At 39.6% G+C, this 21,436-nt stretch overlaps 1 protein-coding gene across 6 annotated transcripts in view; it reads left to right on the forward strand.

Annotated features, from left to right (window-relative positions):
* The window catches only part of pyd (zonula occludens-like protein polychaetoid), a 115,386-nt gene that overhangs the window by 35,424 nt on the left and 58,526 nt on the right, over positions 1-21,436 (forward strand). For all 6 annotated transcript variants that reach the window (XM_015182474.2, XM_015182467.2, XM_015182470.2 and 3 more), the window contains exon 2: positions 10,906-10,990. In XM_015182474.2, coding sequence (XP_015037960.2) covers positions 10,906-10,990 — 85 coding nt within the window. The remainder of the gene's footprint in view (positions 1-10,905; positions 10,991-21,436) is intronic.

Here is a 21,436-nt window from a genome sequence, read left to right on the forward strand (position 1 = left end):
CGTCGCCATCATAATTGCTGGGTCTCTATCTTTGTGGCTTTGTAAATGCTGTTTCTCTTTGAATTTGTTTTCGTTTTCCCAGCTAAATATGTGCTCTATAAGAGGGTATAGTGGGTGGGGATATTCGGGTTCTGAATCTATTGCTAAAGCTTGACCAAAACCAAAGAGTTTTTATGGCATGTCCATCATATTTCTGTAAATATAAGCAAAACCTTAGGAAAGGATTAAATTTGGAAGTTTCTACAGATAATCGATGTGTTTTTCGATATAGGATCTATAAATAATGTGCTTAATGGATATTTGGCATACCTATCGACTTTCAATGTTTCATTTCCATCATTCCAAATCGCCAATTGACGTTTTAGTAATTCCTCTGAAAGGAAATGGTGGAGGACTTTATCATTTAACGTTAACAAAAAGGTACCTAGGGGTTATATCCTTGTTTTTTAAGCATTTTCAGCAATAGGAATACTCTAAGGATGGCCGAATCCTTTCCGCTTATGCCAGGCTCTTCTGAACTCCCATTGATTTCCTCTTTTTGAGAGTATTCCCCGCTCCGTTGTAGTCGCGTTTTAACCCACTTCTCCTTATTTTTGCTTTGTTTCGTTCTGTTTTTTTTGGTCAGATCACGAATCGTGTGCAACTTCTGGCGGCACTTTGCAGTTGATTTAATTACAATCGGTGGCACATACCACACACACTCGCAGTCGCAGTCGTACGGGGAAACTTGAACCCGAGATCAATGGATTGCTCCGTGTCTCTAAAACAAAACAAAAAACTTGGTCGTATATCCGCTGGCGGCTACTGACGAATGACAAATGTATCTAGAAACCTCTCTCCCTCTCTCTCTCTCACTCCCTCTCTCTCTCTGTCTCTCTTGTCGCACGTTCCAGTTTATTGTTCAGATGAACTGCAACTGGGAAAAACTTAAAATTAGCCTACAACAGAATGCAATTAGTGGGGAAATTTGCTTTTAATGGCAAGCCGGAATGATGGAACCGAACCGCCTAGGGAGGGGGAAGAATTTGCTTCTTTTTTTTTAGGTTATTGCGTAGAAATCGTTAAACAGAAACGAATGGCATGGAATGGTATAGAATGGCACTGAAAGTGGGTTAAGAATTGTCATAATTGTTTTCCACATTCGCATTCGCATTCCCATTTGGTTTTCTTTTTTTTTTCCTTAATTTCCCCCATTTTCTGTAATAGAGAGATATTGCAGTTCTTAAGTGAGGACTTAGGGAATGCATTTGATGGAGAGAAAGGTGGAACTCCAGGGCAGTGGAACGACATAATTGCGTGAGAACAAGAGTTGAGCGAGTGCCGACATGATTTCTTCATAAGAATGAAAGATTTCATCTGGGAAAACGAGGGAATAGAGACATCGTTCTTAATATGAAGGAGTTTTCTATTTGAGGGGTACTGAAATATGTTATTTTTTAATGAATTGAAAATATTATCAAACTCAAGGTTAGAGAAATATCTTTCATCATTCTAAATGATTGAATTACAATAAATTAAATCCAAATTTAAGGAACTTTTTCTATTAAAAACTTGGAAATATTATATTTGTATTCCTTAAAAATTATTGCAGAGATTTCTTTGTTGAAACAGTGATATTTATATGTATAAAAAATGGAAGACATAAAAGAAATACCAGAAAATACAAGAAAACCATCAAACAGCAGACATAAATGCCCAAAAATACTGGAATATAAAATACCATAAAATAACCGAAAATGTCTAGTAAGTTACCAGAAATTTCCCAAAAGGAAAACATTATATACCATGCCAGAAAGTCTTTCCAAAATAGAGATCTATGATCTCTTCCATGGTGTAGATTCAGAAATATTCAAGCTTATCAAGGATCCAACAATAAGGGATATCTTTAATCCCCTAAAGACAGCTTCTGGGTCTACAATCTTCCTTAAACTCCCATCTTTGGCCCTTTAGAGTGATTCCGAATTCTCTCCCTTAATGAATCCCTGTTTGCCCTGGCGCATTCTCATTGGATTTCGTCATTCGTTTGCCTCGGGCCTTGTACCGAAATCTCCCCAATTATCAGCAGTAAAAGTGCCACCCCCCCAAACTGATTCTAAATCTGGTTTGAAGGGGGCAAAGGAAACCGAATTCGACTCGACGCGTGCTATTGACAGCTGACATTACAACAAGTGTTTTGTGTGTGGGCCGTCGTGTATCGTGTGTCTGTTTGTACTTGTAATTGCTTTGCTGCAACCCTTTTCCACTCCACATTCGGCCATATGGCAGGTGCCCCTCTCGTCGCTCGTCCCTCGTCGCTCGTCTCTCGTCGCTCGTCCCTCGTCCCTCGTCTCTCGTCGCTCGTCCCTCGTCTCTCGTCGCTCGTCTCTCGTCGCTCGTCTCTCGTATTCGCTGCTCTGCAAATAACGTTTTTCATTATGATTTTGAAGGAAATTTGATACTCAAACGAGGCACTCTGCTAAACATCACCCCCACGAAACGTGGCCAGGCGGCAGGCGGCAGACATCAACCCTTGGATGATGTTTTTGCCAACCATTTTTGCACATTCTGCGACCTGCGACCTGCACATGCCATCCCCTGTTTGTGCCCCTGCTTTTGCCAGTCCAATATTAAAGTTTGAGTCAGTTTTCGTTGCAATTTCTGGCCAAAATACACCAAAAACGTTGCCGTCTGCAGCTGTCGTCCGACGCTTCAGTGAATCTTCGTCGTCGTCGTCGCTCGAGCCGAATTTCATTCCGTTTAAAGCCCCAAAGAAGGATGTTGGCTGAGCGAAAAAACGCTTATGCCAGTAAAGTGGCTGGGGATTTCCTTATAAATTGAATTCTGTTTAGCAGAACTCTGCTTTTTGGTGGCCCATTTCTTTGGACTTGAGCTTCAAATTGAAAGGAAAAAGCTGAAAATGCATTCGACAAGCACGTGACGGATATGATTGGACATTCTTACGAGTCTTACGAGTTGGAATCAGCAATATTATGGCTGGGTTTTGCCGGTTTTAGTCCGCATTTTGTTGATTAGGCAATATTTTGTGGTAAAACCTGAAGAACTTTTGTTAAATTACAGATTTTTCAAGAATGTTTAGGAAAGTACAGTGAAGGTTCTTTAGGGGCTACAGGGGGGCCATTGAGCGGAGGTATTTTTTGTTTTTTTATGAAATATTTTGTGTGGATGGATGTATCTAGGGATACTTCCTTGTTGGGAAATCTTCCTTGAATGGTTAGAAAGTATAGTATCTTTTTCACTGTCTTATGGATATCAGATACAGAAAATATCTGAAATTGCCAGAATAATACCAGAATTCCTTATATAATATTTTTATCTTTTATCAAAAGTTCCGAAATATATTATTTCTAATTAAAAAATCCCCAATATATCTATCTATCTATCTAGTCCCTATGAATCGTTCCCTATAAATAGATCCCTATGATGCAATACCAATGAAAACGTCTCTATGAATCGATCCTTTTCAAACGATACCCTTGGAACGGTCTTTGTAAACCCCTCTATACGAAGTGCTCTTTATGGAACGATCTTCAGCTTTGAAACGTATTTCAGAGGCATATTTGGGAAAGTTTTTGATGGGTTGTGTGTGGGCAGAAGAATGTTATATCTGAATCATTAAATCTATAAAAGATTACTTCAAATGATCGACTAATTCTAATGGAAACTTAATGCAAATCAGAAGTGAATCAGAATTGAATGAATCAAAAGTATAATCGCTCCATCTAAAAATAGCTCTGCAAATTGTTGTTTCCTTCAATAGAAATTTTGTACACTCATCGACGTTCGTTTTGGCTAAAATCCCACACGCAGATCAAAGCTCAGACTCGGACGAATTTGTTTCCAATTTAAAATGCGAATATTTATTTTTAATTTTTGTATTTTTGTAGGTTTTTTTTTGCTGTTGGCTTCTCGTGAAGTCTCTCTTCAATAATTATATGCCTACAAATATGGAAGTGCCATCGAATTAATCGCCACTTTGCGTTATTTGTTTTCATTTTCAATATTTCTGGTCTGGGGTAGAGATGCCATAATGGGTTTCCTCTGGTCTAGGCCTCTGGTCGACCTTCGATCAACAGCCAAGAAATCGGCATTGTCATTCAACCAAGATCTAGAAGAGGGATCTCCCACCAGACCCCAGACGCTCATTCATAATTTCAAAATCAAAATTCAAAGTTTTTTTCTCTGGGCTCCATTCGTTACTTTGATGAGTTGCCGCACTTGAGCCGCACTTCAGCGTTGACTTTGATGTACTTTTTGTACTTGAAGCCAGAAAAAAAAGCACTGCTTCAGCACTCGAACACTTCGAGACGATAGAAACACACAAAAAGACGGAACAGAATCTCGTCAGATACAAAATTTTGTATCTAATGCTAATAAAATTGATTAACATGACGCAGATTGATGAATGTCAGGGCCACCAGAACGCAAAGAATATATAAAAGACAAGCAGGAAGGAGGGTTTCAGTGGATGTTTCGACTATCGGTTACCCTGTGGTAGAGTTAAAGTACAAGAGTGCCTGTTTTTCCTTCAGAGGAAGTTCAGAGGGAATACCATTCCCGAAAACTTTGGCTATTGAGGAAGATAAAAGCCAAAAGCTTTAGAATTATTCGAGTTTCAAACTCTTTTCTAAGTTAAAAATGTACTAAAAAGGAGGCTTAGTAGATATCTCCAAGCCTGATGTGTATCTTCTAGCTTTTATACTCTTTGAGATCTACTTTTAAGTATGGATATACTGAACAGACTCGTTATAATTGGGTGCTTGGGTTAATAAAAAGAAATACAGACTTTTTTCTATAGTAAAAACTTAAAAAAAAGTCATTATTGAGGTTTAAAAGCCACAAATGAATGCCTTAGCTTTCCTAGTGCCCAAGATCTAGATTTAACAGGGCATATATGATTATTTACCAGGTCTAGAAACCCCACCTTTTGCCCAATAAGCCCACGAATGCCATATACCCGACTGTTCTTCGACTACAGGGTGTACATTTATATAGACTTTCTGTATATAAATCTGCTTTCAATTGTCAGTCAACGCAACACCCCAGCCCACAATCGAAACCCAGATCGATTTGTGTCTAATCTCTGCCTCTTTTTATGGAACAAACTCGTACATTTCGGGGGCACAGATCTTCGGCATTGCAACACTTTTAGGGGGGGGGGAGGCTTAATCTCTGTGAAATTTCATGTTCCGCTTTCATGTTTGGATCGAATTAACTTTTGACAGACAGTATTTCATTGATAAACTGTTTGGGGCTATGCTTTGAGACCTTAATTGTTGAAATATTTTGTGAAATGCTTGTGTGTGTGGGGGAAAACGATTTTCCAATGGCCCCCAGAGACATTCCACTCCGTAGATATTTTTGTTTGGCATATTAATGAGGTATTTGTAATTATAATTGGATTCGTATTTAATTGCAGGGTCTTTTGGGCTTATGTGCTTAACAGAATTTGAATAGTCTTTGAATTTTGATGATCTTTTTAGCATCCCCTTATAATCCTCAACCATTCACAGCTCTATCATTTCGCAAATCTTTTCAATTAAAATTTACTTATATCCCACAGCCTCCTCCTCTTTTTTTAGGCATTTTCCTCTTTTCCTTGGCCAAAAAAAGAGTTCCCATCCTCCATCTTCATCTCCGTCTCATGTAACACCATGCCACATATCATATATCACACAAGACAATCCCCCCACTTAATCCGTCAACTTTCGGTTTCTCTTACACAATTTTTCTCTAATTGAAAATCAGGCAAATAAAAACCGCCTCTAAAAAATTATGTCACTTGCGGCTTTGGCTCCCTCGCCGTGTGTGGAGCCCTAAACAGCGTAATTGTTAACAACAATTGTTGTCAGTGCTTATAAATATATCTCTTTCGTGGTAGAAACTGTCTCGAGGGGGAACCTGATACTGTGGCGACAAATGCTTGGCTGTGTCTGGCAAATGGGACCCCCCAAAAGACGGGGGTCTCCCCCAAGTGGGTGAAGAAAGGCATAGGGCCTTGGGGTGAAGTGACTTTTATATTTGACTTTTTGCCGTTTCAGATTTCCACTTTTTGGTGCGGGTATTTCTTGGGCTCTTTGTATACCCTGTAGTGAAAGTGTGGCTGGGGTTTCAGGACACTTTTGGACCTGGCTTTCGAATACTATTAGTGCTGGGACTATATATATATCTATATATATCGAAACTACTGGCTACTGGGTATTAGGGTGTCGCCCCACGTGTGCCGCGACTCTAAACATTTCGACTGGGGTTTTTTTTTTGTGTCTTTCGCTGCTCTTTTTGTGTGGTATTTATTATTGCCTGTATTTAATTTGCTCAATACAATTTATGATAATTGTTTGCGGGTCTTCGTCTTCCCTCCCCGCTCCTATATTTATTTTCCTTGTGAATTTTTTTCGCTTACATAAATCGTTTCCCACGCTGATTTATTTAGTCATTGGAAACATTTTTTTCTGTATTTTTTTTACGGTAATTGTAAACTTCTTTGCTTCTTGTTTTTCTTTTTTTTTATCGCGCGATTCCTGTGCAGCCACCGCAACCATTCTTTGGCATTCCCCACCTCTTGCCCTCTTTCTGCATTTTTCCTGTATTTTTCCCGTATTTGTCTCTGTCTTTCCCGCCCCATTTGTCTCTCTTTTACTCGTGCAGTTTCCTACATTTGTCTCTTTCCTGCTGCTCGGAGGAATATTTTGCATATTTCATCGGACATCATTCGTCACGTTGCAGGCGGCCGGCGATATGCTGCTGCCACAAGTGTTGGACGATTAAATGAAGACACACAGCCGTGCCCCTGCCCATGCCCCTGCCCCTGCCCCTGCCCCACCCCGCCTCCCTGGCATTTGTCTCCCTGCATGGGGTGTCTCTCTGTCTGTCTGTCTGTCCTTCCAATGTGTCTAGTCTCATGTTCAGTGCTCTCAATTACAGCGCCCATAAAACCGTTCGTTGGCAGCGGGGTAATGGGACCAGATTCCCAACTTCCCAAGGCCCCCCAACCCCCCCTCGTAGTCTCCCCGATGAGACTATTAAAAACCACAAATTGCCGTAACTTGGCCAAGATATTTCCGCTTCCGCTTTCGGCCGCATCATCCATCTCTCTCCTAGTAGTATTTTTGTATTTTTCTGGGATAATTCTTGGATTCTGTTTTGTTTGTGCTTGGATATGCCTTCATTTTGTTGGCAAAGGGATTTTGTGGCTTTTAGAACTCTAAAACTTTGTGGCCAAAGTCATGTTTTAACGCCTTTCGCGTCAGACCAACCGCAGAAGTAATGCGTTTTGTTGTTGTTGCTTGTCTGTTGCGTGTTGTCTAATAAAATGTTGGCCCATTTATGGCCTGTTGCCTAACAATTACCGTTACCTACGGATTAGAAGTGGTGCTAGCCAAAAGGTTTACGACCTTTTGCTAAAACAAATTGGGATTCACTCATGCAAAAATCATGAAGAATAATTGGTAAATCGAACGGTTACCGGGAATTACCTGTAATTGAAGTACAATTCTATCTGAATGCAGTAGAAAATGGTTTAAAACAAATTTATTTTAGAATGAAAAATATCTAAAGAATAAAAATACTTCATAACTTTTTTAGATTTAGATTTAGATTGGTCTGAAAAATCTTTTAAACTGAAAATAGCTTGAAGAATATTTTTATATTTACTTTTTATTGAAATTATTATTCTTTAAAATCTGTTGAGCTACAGCATCGTATAATTGGGATATATTATTATAAAAATATATGGTTTATTGCGGGGGCTTAGAGTACATCGAACGATAGTGAAAGATGTGCGGATTTGATAGCGATAGAGGTACTAGATCGATTCTAGATCGAAGATCTAAAAGAGGTACTAGAAGTGAGTGCTAGGCGCAGACTAAACTCAAGGGCAGGCGTCCCCTGAGAGAGAGAAAGTGATAGTGAAAGCGAAAGAAAGTTATTGGGTAATATCCGGCTGCGTAGACCCAAAAAAATCATTAAAAGAATAAGGATTTCAGCCAAAAATGATCAAAAACCTTCTAGAAGTGCCTCTGAAATTGTATTCCTAGTATTTTCCTAAATATTTATTTAAATAGTATACTAGTCCATGCTATTTATTAGAATCTAACCCAAAAGTACCTAGAATATTCCACCAAATGCCTTTAGTCTCTCAAATTCTATCAAATCTTCCATAAAATTCAAACAAATCCTTCACAAAATTGAATAGAATCGTTGCTGAAACATTTGAAGGCCAATTACCAATAAGAATTAGATTCTGTTTGATTCTTGGCCTTTGAAAATCTGCTTTGAAAACTCTGGAATCGAAGGCTAGTCTTTTTCTCTTCCTGAAACTTCCACCCACCAAAAACCCAAATCGCTCTGCCATCAAAAGTTTCCTCCATTATTCGAATAACGTTTTATATTTGTTAAACCCACCTTTTAGCAGTTCTTCGCGTAAGAGTTTGTTTCTTACGACAGCATTTTCCAATTTCCAACCAATACCTACCCACAATATCGGTTTCTATAGCAAAAAAAAGGTGACCCCGACCAACTGCAGCCTTCGTTTACGATCATAATAAAAAGCATGGCACCTACTAGCCATAAAAGCCGTGTTGCTTCTGGCACAACTCCAACACTTTTTCTTTGCTATCATAATTTTGTGCAAAACATAATTCCAGAGAGCGAAGGCAACAACCTAAAAATGTGCCAAACTCCGCCTTTGGCCAGAGATGCAAAAACATTTTCCCTGCCGCACATTCGCCCCATTCCACGGTCGCAGAAGACCCCCAGAGGGGGGGGACAATGGCAGAGAGCATCTTCATTGCCAAGTGCAGAGCAGTGGGTAATTTACAAGTATAAAATCAGGCATTGGCCATCAGGAGACGGAGTCTAGACCCCTTTCTGGTACGGCTTCTGGCGGTGCATAAATTTCCTGGGTGCCGTGAGAAGTTCTGCGATGATTTTCTCACGCATGTCTCTAGGATATGCACGAATGAGCCTCTGTTAATGTTTCTGTTTCTGCTTCAGCGTCTACTTGCGTTCACTGCTACTTTGAGTACGAGTACTTTGCCAGAGTTTTATTATAATTTTGTGAACTATTTTTCATGAGTCGCTCCAATTAGCATTCTCCTTGGGAACACTTTCCGCGCTTATTATTAGGGAGGGGTTCGTTCTTTGGAGATCATATAGCAAATTGCAACAGGTTGAAAAACTAATTTGCATGCATGAAATTGCATTGACTTCGACTTGTCTTGGGGTCTCCGTCTACGTCTCCACCGCCTGAGACAGAGTCCATGGCCCCGACGACAGACATCCAGTCACTCCAGTCATATCTGCTACAACAAACTTGTCTGAAACACATTGCCACAGCTGGGCGCTCCAACTACAACTACAACTACAACTCCAACTCGAACTCCAATGCCTAGCCCCAATCTCTGTACTCGTATATTCATTCATATGTATCCATTGTCTGGCAATGCGGTTGGTCTTTATAGCCGCGATATATTTGCGATCTCTTTGCCGCATTTTTCAATTGAACTTGAGGTGTCTGTCGCTGTCTTAGCCACCAGCCACCAGAGCCACTAGACAGACTCTGTACGGACACCTCCTCGCCTCCTTCTGCCAGAGACCCCAAAAAAGACCTGCCTAGATTTAGACAAGTTTCTGTCTAAGTACAATACGTTTCGAAAGTGTAGGATAGGTGATAAATACAATCAAAGTCTTGAATTCTATAAAAATGAATAATATAACTTGTTTAAAAGGGAAATTTAGACCTCTGATAATACCATTCTGAGGGTAAATATTCTTAAAATTTTGGTGAATGGTTTCTGGTGATTAAATTGAAATAAATCTTCATTCTTTCGATAAATTATCGATAATTTATTAATTTAAGTTAATAAATTCAAAGCTTAGCTTGCAAAATGTCAATAAATATTCTATAATCGATCGATTGTAATATCGATAATATACCGATAGCTTTATTTTATCGACAGAACTGCAAATCTTAGATAAATATTGTGTTTTCAATTTGTTCAATAACCATTCGATAAATAGTGATTGAATTGATCAAAATTTCCAATCCCTTGACATTGCTTATTCGATTTATTACTTTGTACGATAAACGATGCCCTTAATGTTTCGATAACTTGCGGGCTTTTATCGACTATCTGCAATATTCGATATTTACTGACTTAAATGTTTCTCCTTTTCATAGATTCTTTAGACCAGTATCTATTATCTCTTCGAAATACCCTTGTTGAGTCTTTGTAGTTACGAAACGCACTGTACCATACACCAGTTACTGCCAGCTTGTCTGTTTCTGTTTGGAGTTGTCAGGTGGGCTATACGCTAAAACCGAAGAGATATATCTACAGAAAACAATGAATTGAAAGATTTTTGATCTCTCGGTGAACTCCTTTATCAAATCTGTGCACGCGAGGGTATCTATTGTTCGTTTATTCATCTTTAACGCCTTTAGTTACCAACAAACTCTGAGAACCGTGTGTCTCCACTCGTTTTGAAGTGTCTGTCAGACAGACAGACAGATAGACAGACCGTCTTTAAAGCACATTCTGTGTTCTTCGGATTGACATTTGTTCGGCATTTTGAGGTGATCTATATGAATCGCTCAGCTGTGGCTGCTGTCGCATAAATCATGCCACAAGCCACGATTTATACGTTTGTAAAAGTGTCTGTTTTGTATATGATACGATTCTAAGGTTAAATGGGACTAGACTACCTTTTCCTTTTGGCCGCCTGTGCGTGCAGCTCTTGCTAATTACGATTTATGTTGGCCAAGTTAGATGTGACATGTGTTTACCATTTTCCAGTGCAAAGAACTCATAAATTTTGTCCACACAACTCTTAATTTATGCAGCCACAATGTTCTATATCGATTGCTTACTAATTACAAACCCTACCTTCTCCTCCACTATCTTATAGATGCTGCCAATGCGGAAGCGGCGGAGAACAGTACCGGCGAGGGAAAGCTACAAAAGGAAATCGAATCGATCGATTACATTGACAAGTAAGTGTGTGTGTGTGTGTGGCGAAAATCTCAGGGGGAAAAACAAATCCATTAGCATGTCTGCAAAGTGGAAAATTACTATGGAGCCGCCGCAGCCGCAGTTTTCTTGTGCCGCCCTACGAATTGATTTATTCGGCCATCGCCCAGTCTCTGGCCAATTACCAAGTGGAATTAACTTGTTGCAATTTTCGTGAAAAAAGCCAAAAACCAAAAACAAAAAAACACCACCATAATTGTTTTGCTAATCTCAGTGTGCCGCAGTGTCTCAGTTTCTGTGGCAGTTGCAGTCTCGTTTCCCTGCCTCGTACTCGCACTCGTACTCGTACTCGTATGCTCTGGGCCTCTCGCTGATTGTGTAAATTGTCTTCTACAACGAGTACGAGTATACGAGACACCAATGTTGACCAATCCCTGGAAAAATTGACAAAACACTTTGATGACAGTTGGGTGTTATTATCGTCGTATCTCTTGGAGATGTTGTTCGGGGTTTTTTTTTTCCGTTTGATTGCTCTACAATTTGTTGATGATTCTTTGAAACTTTAATGATATTCGGAGCTTGCGAATCGAGTGTGGAAATCTTGAAGTGGGTGTGGGGGATAATGTGTTGCTGGTTTTTGCTGCAAAAGTAATCAAAGATTGCTTTAGAAGTCGATAGATGTAAGTGGAGCAACGCCAAGCGGTATTTTACAACATTCAGAAATATATACAGTGCGAAATGATCTGGATAAGCGTTGCTGCTTTACAGAAGTATCGGAATAATAAAGTTATCGGTTTTATTATCGAGATTATCAATCAGTTTTCTCATGCTGGTAGTAGTATTATTATTTATTTGTTGGATTAGTAGGTGATATTTGTTACCCCTCAGAGAAATATCGGGATTTATCGATTTACACAAAGAAATAATCGATCATTAATATTGAAAAATTACCTATGAGAATATTTCCATAAAGCATCCTATATCTATCTATCTATCTTAAAAGTAATTCAAGGCACTATCGTCTAAAAATGGACAACAGTTTTCTGTAAGATATTTTTCTTTTTGTGATATATTTTTTCGATAAATATAGGAATTATCGATACCAGTTCCTGTAGTAATTCTCCCTTTCACGATGTATATTTTGTTTCCCATGATCCTCTACCCCTTAATGATGCGAATAAACTCGAGTAAGCCACTCCATATTCAATAATTGAAGTCAATTCAACCGCACCCCTAAATCCACGCCTCATTATGGACCACTGAAAACACTCGGGAAACACACTCCAAGTGTGAATTATACTGCAGTTTTTTTCCTCGTGTTTTCTGTTGCCTGTTTTTATTTTCATCTTAATTATTTTATTGCTGGCGGTCATGAGCGCGCATTTAAGCCATTTGTGGACTGCAATTGACTGACAGCTAAAACAGAAACAGCAACACCAACACCAACACCAACAACATCGAAGAGTAACGAAGCCGCAAAACATCAGGGAGATCCAGATCGTCGTCGTTCGAGTTGTTACCGTTTATATGGCCAATGAACACGGCCCGGCTTTTCTGGCCAAAGAGTAGTAGAGTTTTTTTTTTTTTTTTTGCCTTTGCTTCACTGCGATATTGTGCAATATTTAATTCACTTAAGAGACAGCCGCCAAAATCAGTTGTGGTGTGTGGCGCGGGATTTTCTTGAAGTTTTAGTCAATATTTTTTCCTTTTTGGTATGCTCTTAAAAGAGTAGAGTATTGTGGCTATAAGGAGACGTTGGCCAAGGAGGAAATGAAGTATTTTAGTAGTACTGAAGATATTCAAAGTGATATTCGATATATGTAGCTATGTTCTGGGCAAATGAGGATCGTCTAATCTTATGATCTGAAAGCTATATAAATTATAAATAATCCCTTCAGCACAGAATACATGCGAATCTATAGCCGGAAACGTTAAGGAATGGTCTATAATGTATCTTATATTCAAGGCTGCCATAAGAACGATCTATTGTACTTCTCCACACATAGTTCAGTGGAATATTTTGGCATAATCCGTTCAAAGTTGATGAAAATCGGGCAACCATAAACCTCATAGATTCCCGTACCGCAACTATCTTCAATGTACTCCAAATTTCAAATAAATTCAAATGAAGTAACCATTTTTTTGGCTCCACTCTTAAAGGGTATCCCCCACTTCGGTTCTCGTAGCTCCAATTTCTTTTCCCGTTTTATCTGTGGCTGTAGCAACTTGTTAACTCTGTTATTTTTTTTTCTACTATTTTTTCCTCCAAGTGTCCTGGGGATCATGTTGTTGCTGTTGGACGGACGGGCGGTGGCGGCCTGTCCAATCGTCAATGTGTTTAATACATAATTTCCTTATCGATGGCGGGATTTTCTTGTTTCGGTTTTTTTTTTCGTAGCCCCCAGATCTCTGCTTTCAGTTGGTTAACTTTTGATATGTAGTTGAGATTTGATTTCTTGAAGTTTAATGACTTTAAATAATTATGATATTCGGCTAAGGGGGGAGGGGAGTGTTGGCTGTGCAACACTTTTTTGGTTTCTGGTTACCAATTGATGCAATATCCAAAAGCAGGTTCCCACATGTCTGCTTATGCTTCCCCTTCCCCTTCCCCTTCTCCTTCTCCGACTTCTTCTTTGATTTCTTCTTAATTTACTTCCCATACGATATCAATTTCACACTGAGATTGAAGACCAGACCAAGTGCCTGGAAGTCGCTGGCCGAAGGGAGAAGAAGCGAAACGAAAACAAAACTTAGGGAGAAGACAGTGTAAGAAGAAATGTGAAATAAACAACAAAAACTGAATGGGGATGTGTAAGCGGTGTAAGCGGCAGTTCCATTTATTCATTCATGTCCATTCATGCCTTCTGCTGGCGCAAGCTCTGTCTTCTCTTTCACTTGATCAGCTTCTGTGTACGAGAGGAAAAGGGAGGGAAATTGGGATAGAGATAAGCTTAAGGTCAGGCATCGGCACGCACAAGTTGCGTTTGTGTGCGTAGGCAACAGGCAAAACGGAACGCATTGCTGCCAGCCACTGTTATACGGCCACGGCAGCGCAGCAGTAGTACACTTTTCTATGCACTGCGCATAGGACACTGCCGACCTGTGCTTTAGGTATGAAGAGCGGCGAAGTGTGCGAAAGAGGCGCAGGCAGCGTGTGACGAGTGAGGGAGTAGTGTGAGTCAGAGAGCGGCAGAGAGTGGTGAGTCAGGGAGAGTAGCAAAGTTTCTAAATGGAAGGCACAACAACAACCATTGCTACTCATAAGAAAAACAAAAACTCACAGAAAAGGCAACAGCCATGGTGACGCTTTTAGATCGCTTACTAATTACCGTAAGAGAGCTCTCTGAGAATGTGCCACACCTCCCTAGCAAGGCGAGGAACGTGAGAGCCGCCTAATGAACCGTTTAATTTGAGAGTAGCCTCTGCTCAGAGCGTGTCGCTAATTGAGCGCACCCCTTCACAGCCCACAGATTATCTCCCCCCGCTAATCGGTGACGTCACACAGCACAAGCTGTTTGCATTGCAGCGGCCAAATCAAAGCAAACTTTAATATAAAAAGCTTTCTCAAGCGCCTCCTCTTCCGCTCCTCCTCCGCCGGCACTCGCTGGCAGATAAATCGCTTGTCAAAATTGAACATTTTTATGTGAAATAAAAAAAAAACAAATATAAATTTGTATATATTTCGTTATTAAATTGAAAGACATTAACTTTAGTTACACCTTATTTTTAAGCCGCGTAGGCGTCAAAGTGTTTTTTGGCCATAAAAAACCAAACGAACCCCCAAAAAATCGCTCATGTGCAACCAATATCCATGCCAACGGCTGTTCACATTAAATAGATCTGGCCAGCCTTTTGGTGTAGGTTAAATGTCATCTGGAAACCACTTAAGCCATAAATTAAAACATCATCATTAGCGTTTTTTGGGCACTCATTAGAATATTATCTATGGGGACTAATCAAATGCATTTGAATTTAGATAAAAGAAACAAATTGAATTGAACGAACTTCTCCAACTCCTCCTTCTCCTTCTCCTCCTCCTCTTGCTCCTCCTCCTTCTCCTCCTACTCCTCCTGCTCATCCTCCTTCTCCTCCTACAACCTAATGTGATCGTCGGGCGTCGTTCCATGAAAACAGAAGGAAAAAACACTTTCTTTTTGGCTTGGGATTTCACTTTCCATCCACCTTTTATTTGGCATCAAAATCGTATACAAATATATATGTTTATACAGAAAAACTGGTTCGATCCGTCTCTTCATCTGTTGTTGCCCCTCCGATTTATGCAAATGAAGTTCAACAAACGCACGATTCCCCAGCGATTCCCCAACGATTCCCCAACGATTCCCCAACGATTCCGACTTCCAATTTGTCGCCTCAACGAAACGCATTTAAATTAGCATACGAGTTTTTTTTCCCTCGGAATATAAAAACGTGCGAATATTGAAGCAAATTTTTTAATCGAAATTTGATTACGCGATATCCAACCTATGCGAAAATCGCCATAAAAAACTTTCACTAAACATTTTAATTGCAGAGAGAGAGAGAGGAGGGCCAGGAGGTGTGTTTATGGGATGGCTTTTCCTCAAATTAAATGCTATTGAGTTTTCCTTAGCTTTTCCGTTTTTTTTCCCCATTGATTTTCGGTTAGGCAAAGCAATTGCCGCTTTTTGTGGCATGCCTATGCGTTTGATGAACTTTTCACAAGACAGAGAGATCCACAGAGAGAGAGAGAGAGAGAGAGAGCGATGCCAGATGCCTGCAGAAGTGGCATGCAACTGTAAAAACCCTGATGGTGGCATATCATTACACGATTTTCAAACAACAAAAAAGGCCCCCAAAAAGACAGTGAAGAAACAGGTGTAACCAGTGACCGGACGATCCAAACTACCGACCGACCGATCGTCTATTACGTGATGTCTTGATGGGTGAGAGACCCCAAACAGACAGAGGGACGGACGGACAGAAAGATACTCCACACGGATTATCATAACCACAGAAAAAGACGAAAGCAAAGCAAAGCAAAGCCATTCAATTCGTATAAAGAGAAGTTTGTTTTCGAGTCAAGTTTAAATACCAAAAGGTTGGCCACCAATTTGATGGGTTTTTTTTTAGCATAACAAAAACAAAAGCCAAGCCAAAAAATAACAGAAAAACCGACAAATGAAATAATAAATTGGTTGTTTAAGAGGATTGTGTGCTAAAGATCAGAGTTTAGCAAGGAAAACATAATTTCAATTTGTAAAGGGATTCCGTGAAGAGGTTTTTTTGTTCTGGTATTTCTTATAGAAATTACATAAATATGGTTTTGGGAAGGGGAACAAAAAATATAAAATATTCCCTATGTGATCATAATTTGCACCACTAAATGAACTCATATTTATTTTACTTATATTTTATTTTTATTTTGTTGTATCATAAAAAAAAATTAAATATAAATTTAAAACTTCTTGGAATATTTTTGTACAATTTTTTACTCTTGAAACCCATACAAAAAAAAAAGAGAATGGAAGCCCCTAGAAATTAATATACAATTTTCTTTGTAGAATTTTCGCACATTTTAGGCAACACTCCCATTAATTAATTTCCAACTTTCCCCTAAAAAATACACATATATCTATGCTCCGCTAAAGCAATTAAATACTTCCCCCCCAAGATGATCCATCAAAAGTTTAAGCCCCAATCAAGGCTATCGTGCAATCTATGCAAATCTGTAAAAACTCTTGACAAAAACAAAAGATTTTCCTTAAACCGAAAGACAAAAGACTGAGGCGACAAACTCGTTTCTTTTGTTGTGTCAGGCAGCCCCAAACTGAGAGACAGAGACAGAGACCCCCAAAGACAATAAATCTATTTATAATGATAAATTAATATGTGAGGAAAAGACAATCGCATTATTGTTTGTCTGCAGAGAGAGAGAGGGAGAGGGGGGCTGAAGGGGGCACTGCATTTAGCGGTCTAATTAAACATTTAACGCTTATCGGATCTCTGGCATTGCGCAAAACGCCTGAAATGCAATCAAAACGGGCTTGAAAGCTATATTTTATGGCTTTTTAATGCGTTCCGAATACAGAAATTGGATGGAAAAAAATGATTCGCCTTGCACAATATTTTTGTGGGCGTTTTTGGCCAGTGCTCTATTTGTGTACCCCTTCTTGGCGAGAGGGTATAATGATTTTCCATAGAAGACATACAGGAGACATATGGAAGGAAGCATCTATGAAGCTGTGATGTAATCCCAATCCCAATTCCTAATCAGAAATAAATATAATATAATAGAAATAATATAATGAAATAGAAATGAAATCAATTGGAGAACTAATCATATTTGAAGCTGTATTCAATTTTAAACACAAATCGCTCCTTTTTGCCGTATACATTATATACACATGTGTGTATGAGAGTTGGAAACGCCAAGATCGTGTCGATATATCATTCATCTGCCGTCCAAATGAAAGGCTTAACCTTTTTCTTGATCACAATCAACAGTGGAGGAGACACAGCCATATCCTTCTATCTATTTTTATGAAAAATTCTCAGAAAATTGCTTGAAAATGCTATGAATGCCTCACTATTATACTCATCTGCCATCAAAGGGTATGTTTTAAGGGGTTTCTTCATAGTTGTGCGCAAAATTATAGCTACTATATAGAAACGATTGATCTTCCGAGGCAGAAGAACGCCCGATTCCTGCAAAAACAAAATGCATGTCGTGTGGTGGTTTTTCTTTGTTTTTGCTTGACTTTAACCAAGTCCAAAGATCCTGCCCGCCTCTGTTCTAGGGTATCTAATGCCTCCTCACACGTAGACTGATCTCATTTCTTGGCTTTGGTTTGAGACCACCTACAATCATTATGAGCCATTAATAAATGTTGCATTTTTATTGGAACACAGACAAACATCAGGCACACAAGTTGCCAAATTTTTATTATTTTTTTGCTTACTTTTTTCTTCTTTATAATTTTTTGTTTTTTGTTTTTTTTTGTTTGTATTCTTTGCGCACACCTTGGCACAAAACGCTTTCACAACAATAAAAGAAAAATCATAAAAAATATGTAAAATAAAAATCTGTTTATGGCCTGCGGGGGCATGTGGCACGAGCCTTGGCCAAATGCAAAAAAAAAAAAGAAACCCCAAACGAGAGACAAGTAAATTAAGAGGTGGATACCAAAATCGACTCCGACTCCGACTTGGAGTTGCAGTTGCAGTTGGAGTTGGAGTTATGTTTCCCCCTCAAAGAGGGAAAACATTGTTAGTGGAAATTGAAAGCGATTGCATAAGGAAGAGTTGGTCCTCCACCTCCGAATTATGAATATTTTTATGGAATTTTAATTGCAATCCATTTGTAGGTGATTGTTAATATGCAAATACGGTATTATATGTGGGTTTTATAACCCACATGTTATTGTTTATTACTTAAATGTAATATATTTGATCGTAAAGGCTGTCTAAATAAATACTAGATGGTCCTGTGATGATGGGGCAGAACTCTTTATAGATTTAATTTTAAAAAGTGGCCAAATCTACCAAAAATAATAAGATAAATAAATAAAAATTAGAGAAATAAAAAACTTAGATATATACGATCATAAATTGTTTATAGATACATTTGTATCTCTTCGGACTTAATAGACAATTTTCTATCTTCTGGGATATGATTTTGGCACCTCCCAAATATTGAGATCTCCTACTGTGAAGTGCAGGATATTCATAGAGGATGTGGTGATATTTATGCATTGCGCATCTTTATAATAAAATTTTTTTGTATTTAATTAATTCTTAATTAATCTTTTGATTAACAAATCGGACTTAAATTAAATGAATTCTTAATAATTTAGCAAAACAAAAAAAACAAATAAAAATTATGAATCGTTTCTTTAAATTTTTTTTAATTTTTCGATGTTTTTTTGCTTGTTTAATTTAAAAAAAATATTTCTTAAGAATTTAAATAAGTTAGTGCGATTAAATGGCTGCAAAGGAAAGTATTTAGGTCTGGGAATGATTTACAGATTTATTTCCCTGATCTTGTTCCCTTTCTTTGGGCTTCACCTCACAATTGGCCCAATTCCCATAATATTCCCACTGTTTCACGCCTCATGCGGCAACGCCCCTCGGTCGTCTGCCTGGGCAACCCCCTGAACACCCTATACTCATGACAGTCCTCTAATAATTGCATAGGTGCATAGATTTTTGGGGCGTTTTGGTGTCAAAACTGTTTGTGACACACAAATTGCTGACTGCATTTTCAAACACTGTTGATTATGCAGATGGCAGTGCAGGAGAGAAGAGAATTTCAATTGCTGGAAAAGGCACCTCTCTCCAGAGAGCAGTTCCGCTACCGTTAGGGCCACGACAGGCGCCGAGTGGCTTAATTCGTCCCTCCCTTCCAGCCCCCCCTCTCCCCGGGTTGAGAATAATGAAAAGTTAATATTCAGAAAACGTTTGCCGTATGAGAAAATTAGCATAGGAAAAGCCAAAGGCATAGGCTCTGGAAGAACGTTAGGAAAAGTGCACGTGAGAGGCCCTAGAGAGAGAGAGAAGGGGAGTAGAGAAGAGAAAGGGAACTGGGGGAACCGAACAATAAAACATAACTATAAACTGTTTGGCCATATAACATGGGGCTTAGCATGCAACCAGCGATCATCGTCATCGTCATCATCATCATCAGCAGCAGCAGCAACGTTGCAACGTTTGGAGACTACTTGGACTTGGAGCTTGCATGTGCCCCATACAGTTTTCGCCTCTCTACCCCGTCTTTTCGGGGGTTAGCTCGCACGACAGCTGTTGGTCTGACAACCATCCCGAGGAGGACGCGGAGGGGCACTCTGCCACAGGACCGCCATTCGGGCAGCTGAAAAGAAAGACAGATAAACAAGTTGCTGCCCCTGCTGCCCCGCTGCCCCTGCTGCCCCGGCTGCCTTTTCTTTACCAAAGACTTTTGTATGATTATTTTTCGTTAAGCTCTTTTTCTGTTCATGGATTTATATGCCGGAGACGTGCAAATTTTGAACCAGTTTATAAACAAAAGTCCCCGCTAACAGGGGGCTCTCCGTGGAGCTGCATTTGGGAGAGAGGTGTGTGAGTTATGGCGAAATTTGTATGCCTTGCACCCGTCAACAATTGACTACTGGCATGGGTTTATTATAGAGAGGGCCAGTGCCAGGGCCAGGGCCAGGACCGGGACCGGGGCCAGGACCGGGGCCGGGGCCTCTTTCTGCCTTATTTATCGGTGGATGGGCCCATGGCATGTTAATCGCGTGGATAACCAGGATATGCGTACACTCATAATTCTTGGATACAAAAATATAGCCAGTAGTTACGGATAGTTCTTAGTTTTTACGAGGGGGAGTTAACAATGATTTATAGACTTTTTAGATGAAAGAAAGAATTATAACTACCTAAAGCCTTTGAATCCAAGTATTTCTGGGGTATTTTCGAATCTCATTACAGTTCTAGTTAGTTTTTCTATAAGTTTTTCCATTTAAATACCCTTAAAATGGTAAAAATACTTGTTAAAAGGTCTTTAAAATAGTATTCGATTGGAACTCAATCCCATTCTTCGTCGTATAAGCGCAGGTTCATGTTTTGTTTTTGCATTCTCGGGCTGGCGTCATAGTGGAATGAATCTGGGAGCAGGAAACATTCAAAACTATTTTAAACCATACTTTGATCTTCCCTAATGTGTTTTAAACCTCTTTGAACAGTTTCTTCATTCCAATATTCCTTAGAATTTTTACCAAAGATGTCCCAAAACCATTACGAATGAGTTCCCTTTTGTATATTTAAGTATTTCCCATTTCTTTTCGAGTCAAAGTCCCAGTGTCTCTGTGTCTCACCTTTGATATGCCCATTAGGACAGTGCATATGCCCCGTCTGCGAGCACAGGAAAACAGGATTATCTCTGGTGAATGAGTCATGGTTGAGCAAATCTGCAGACAACCGACTGGCTGTTGACTGGCAGACTTTAGTGGCTGTGTGGAGACCCAGCTGGGTCGCTGGATCACTATTTGCTCCGCAGATAAATTGGCAACACGCGTCGCAGATGCCCCTAAAAAATATACCCATAAACAAGGAGTACACTCCCCTGAAGCCCCCTCTTTTGCCAAACGCTTTGCCATTCTCCGGCAGATGTTTATGCCAGGTCTAGCTCTGAGCCTTAATTATCCCCAAAATTGATTAACTCTCGAAAGAAAAGGAGAGCAAATGAGTGGATGGATGGATGGATGGGGAAATGTAAGAGGTTTTCCACTCGAGGCTAATTGATTCAAATGGTAATAACTACTGGTCTTATCGTGCACCCAATAGTTGCTTTTATTTCTCTCTGTTTTTTTTCTTTTTTTGGCCAGTGGCCCAACTCGTGATGGCAGGAGAAAAGGCCAGGCCAGCCATTGATTGGCTTCTCCTTCAATTTATGACTCAATCAATCCTTTTGGGCCAATTGCAATTGCAGTGCATGGCTACACCCAAGTCTCGCA

The sequence above is a fragment of the Drosophila pseudoobscura genome, chromosome 2 (assembly GCF_009870125.1).
Source record: "Drosophila pseudoobscura strain MV-25-SWS-2005 chromosome 2, UCI_Dpse_MV25, whole genome shotgun sequence".
NCBI lineage: Eukaryota > Metazoa > Arthropoda > Insecta > Diptera > Drosophilidae > Drosophila > Drosophila pseudoobscura.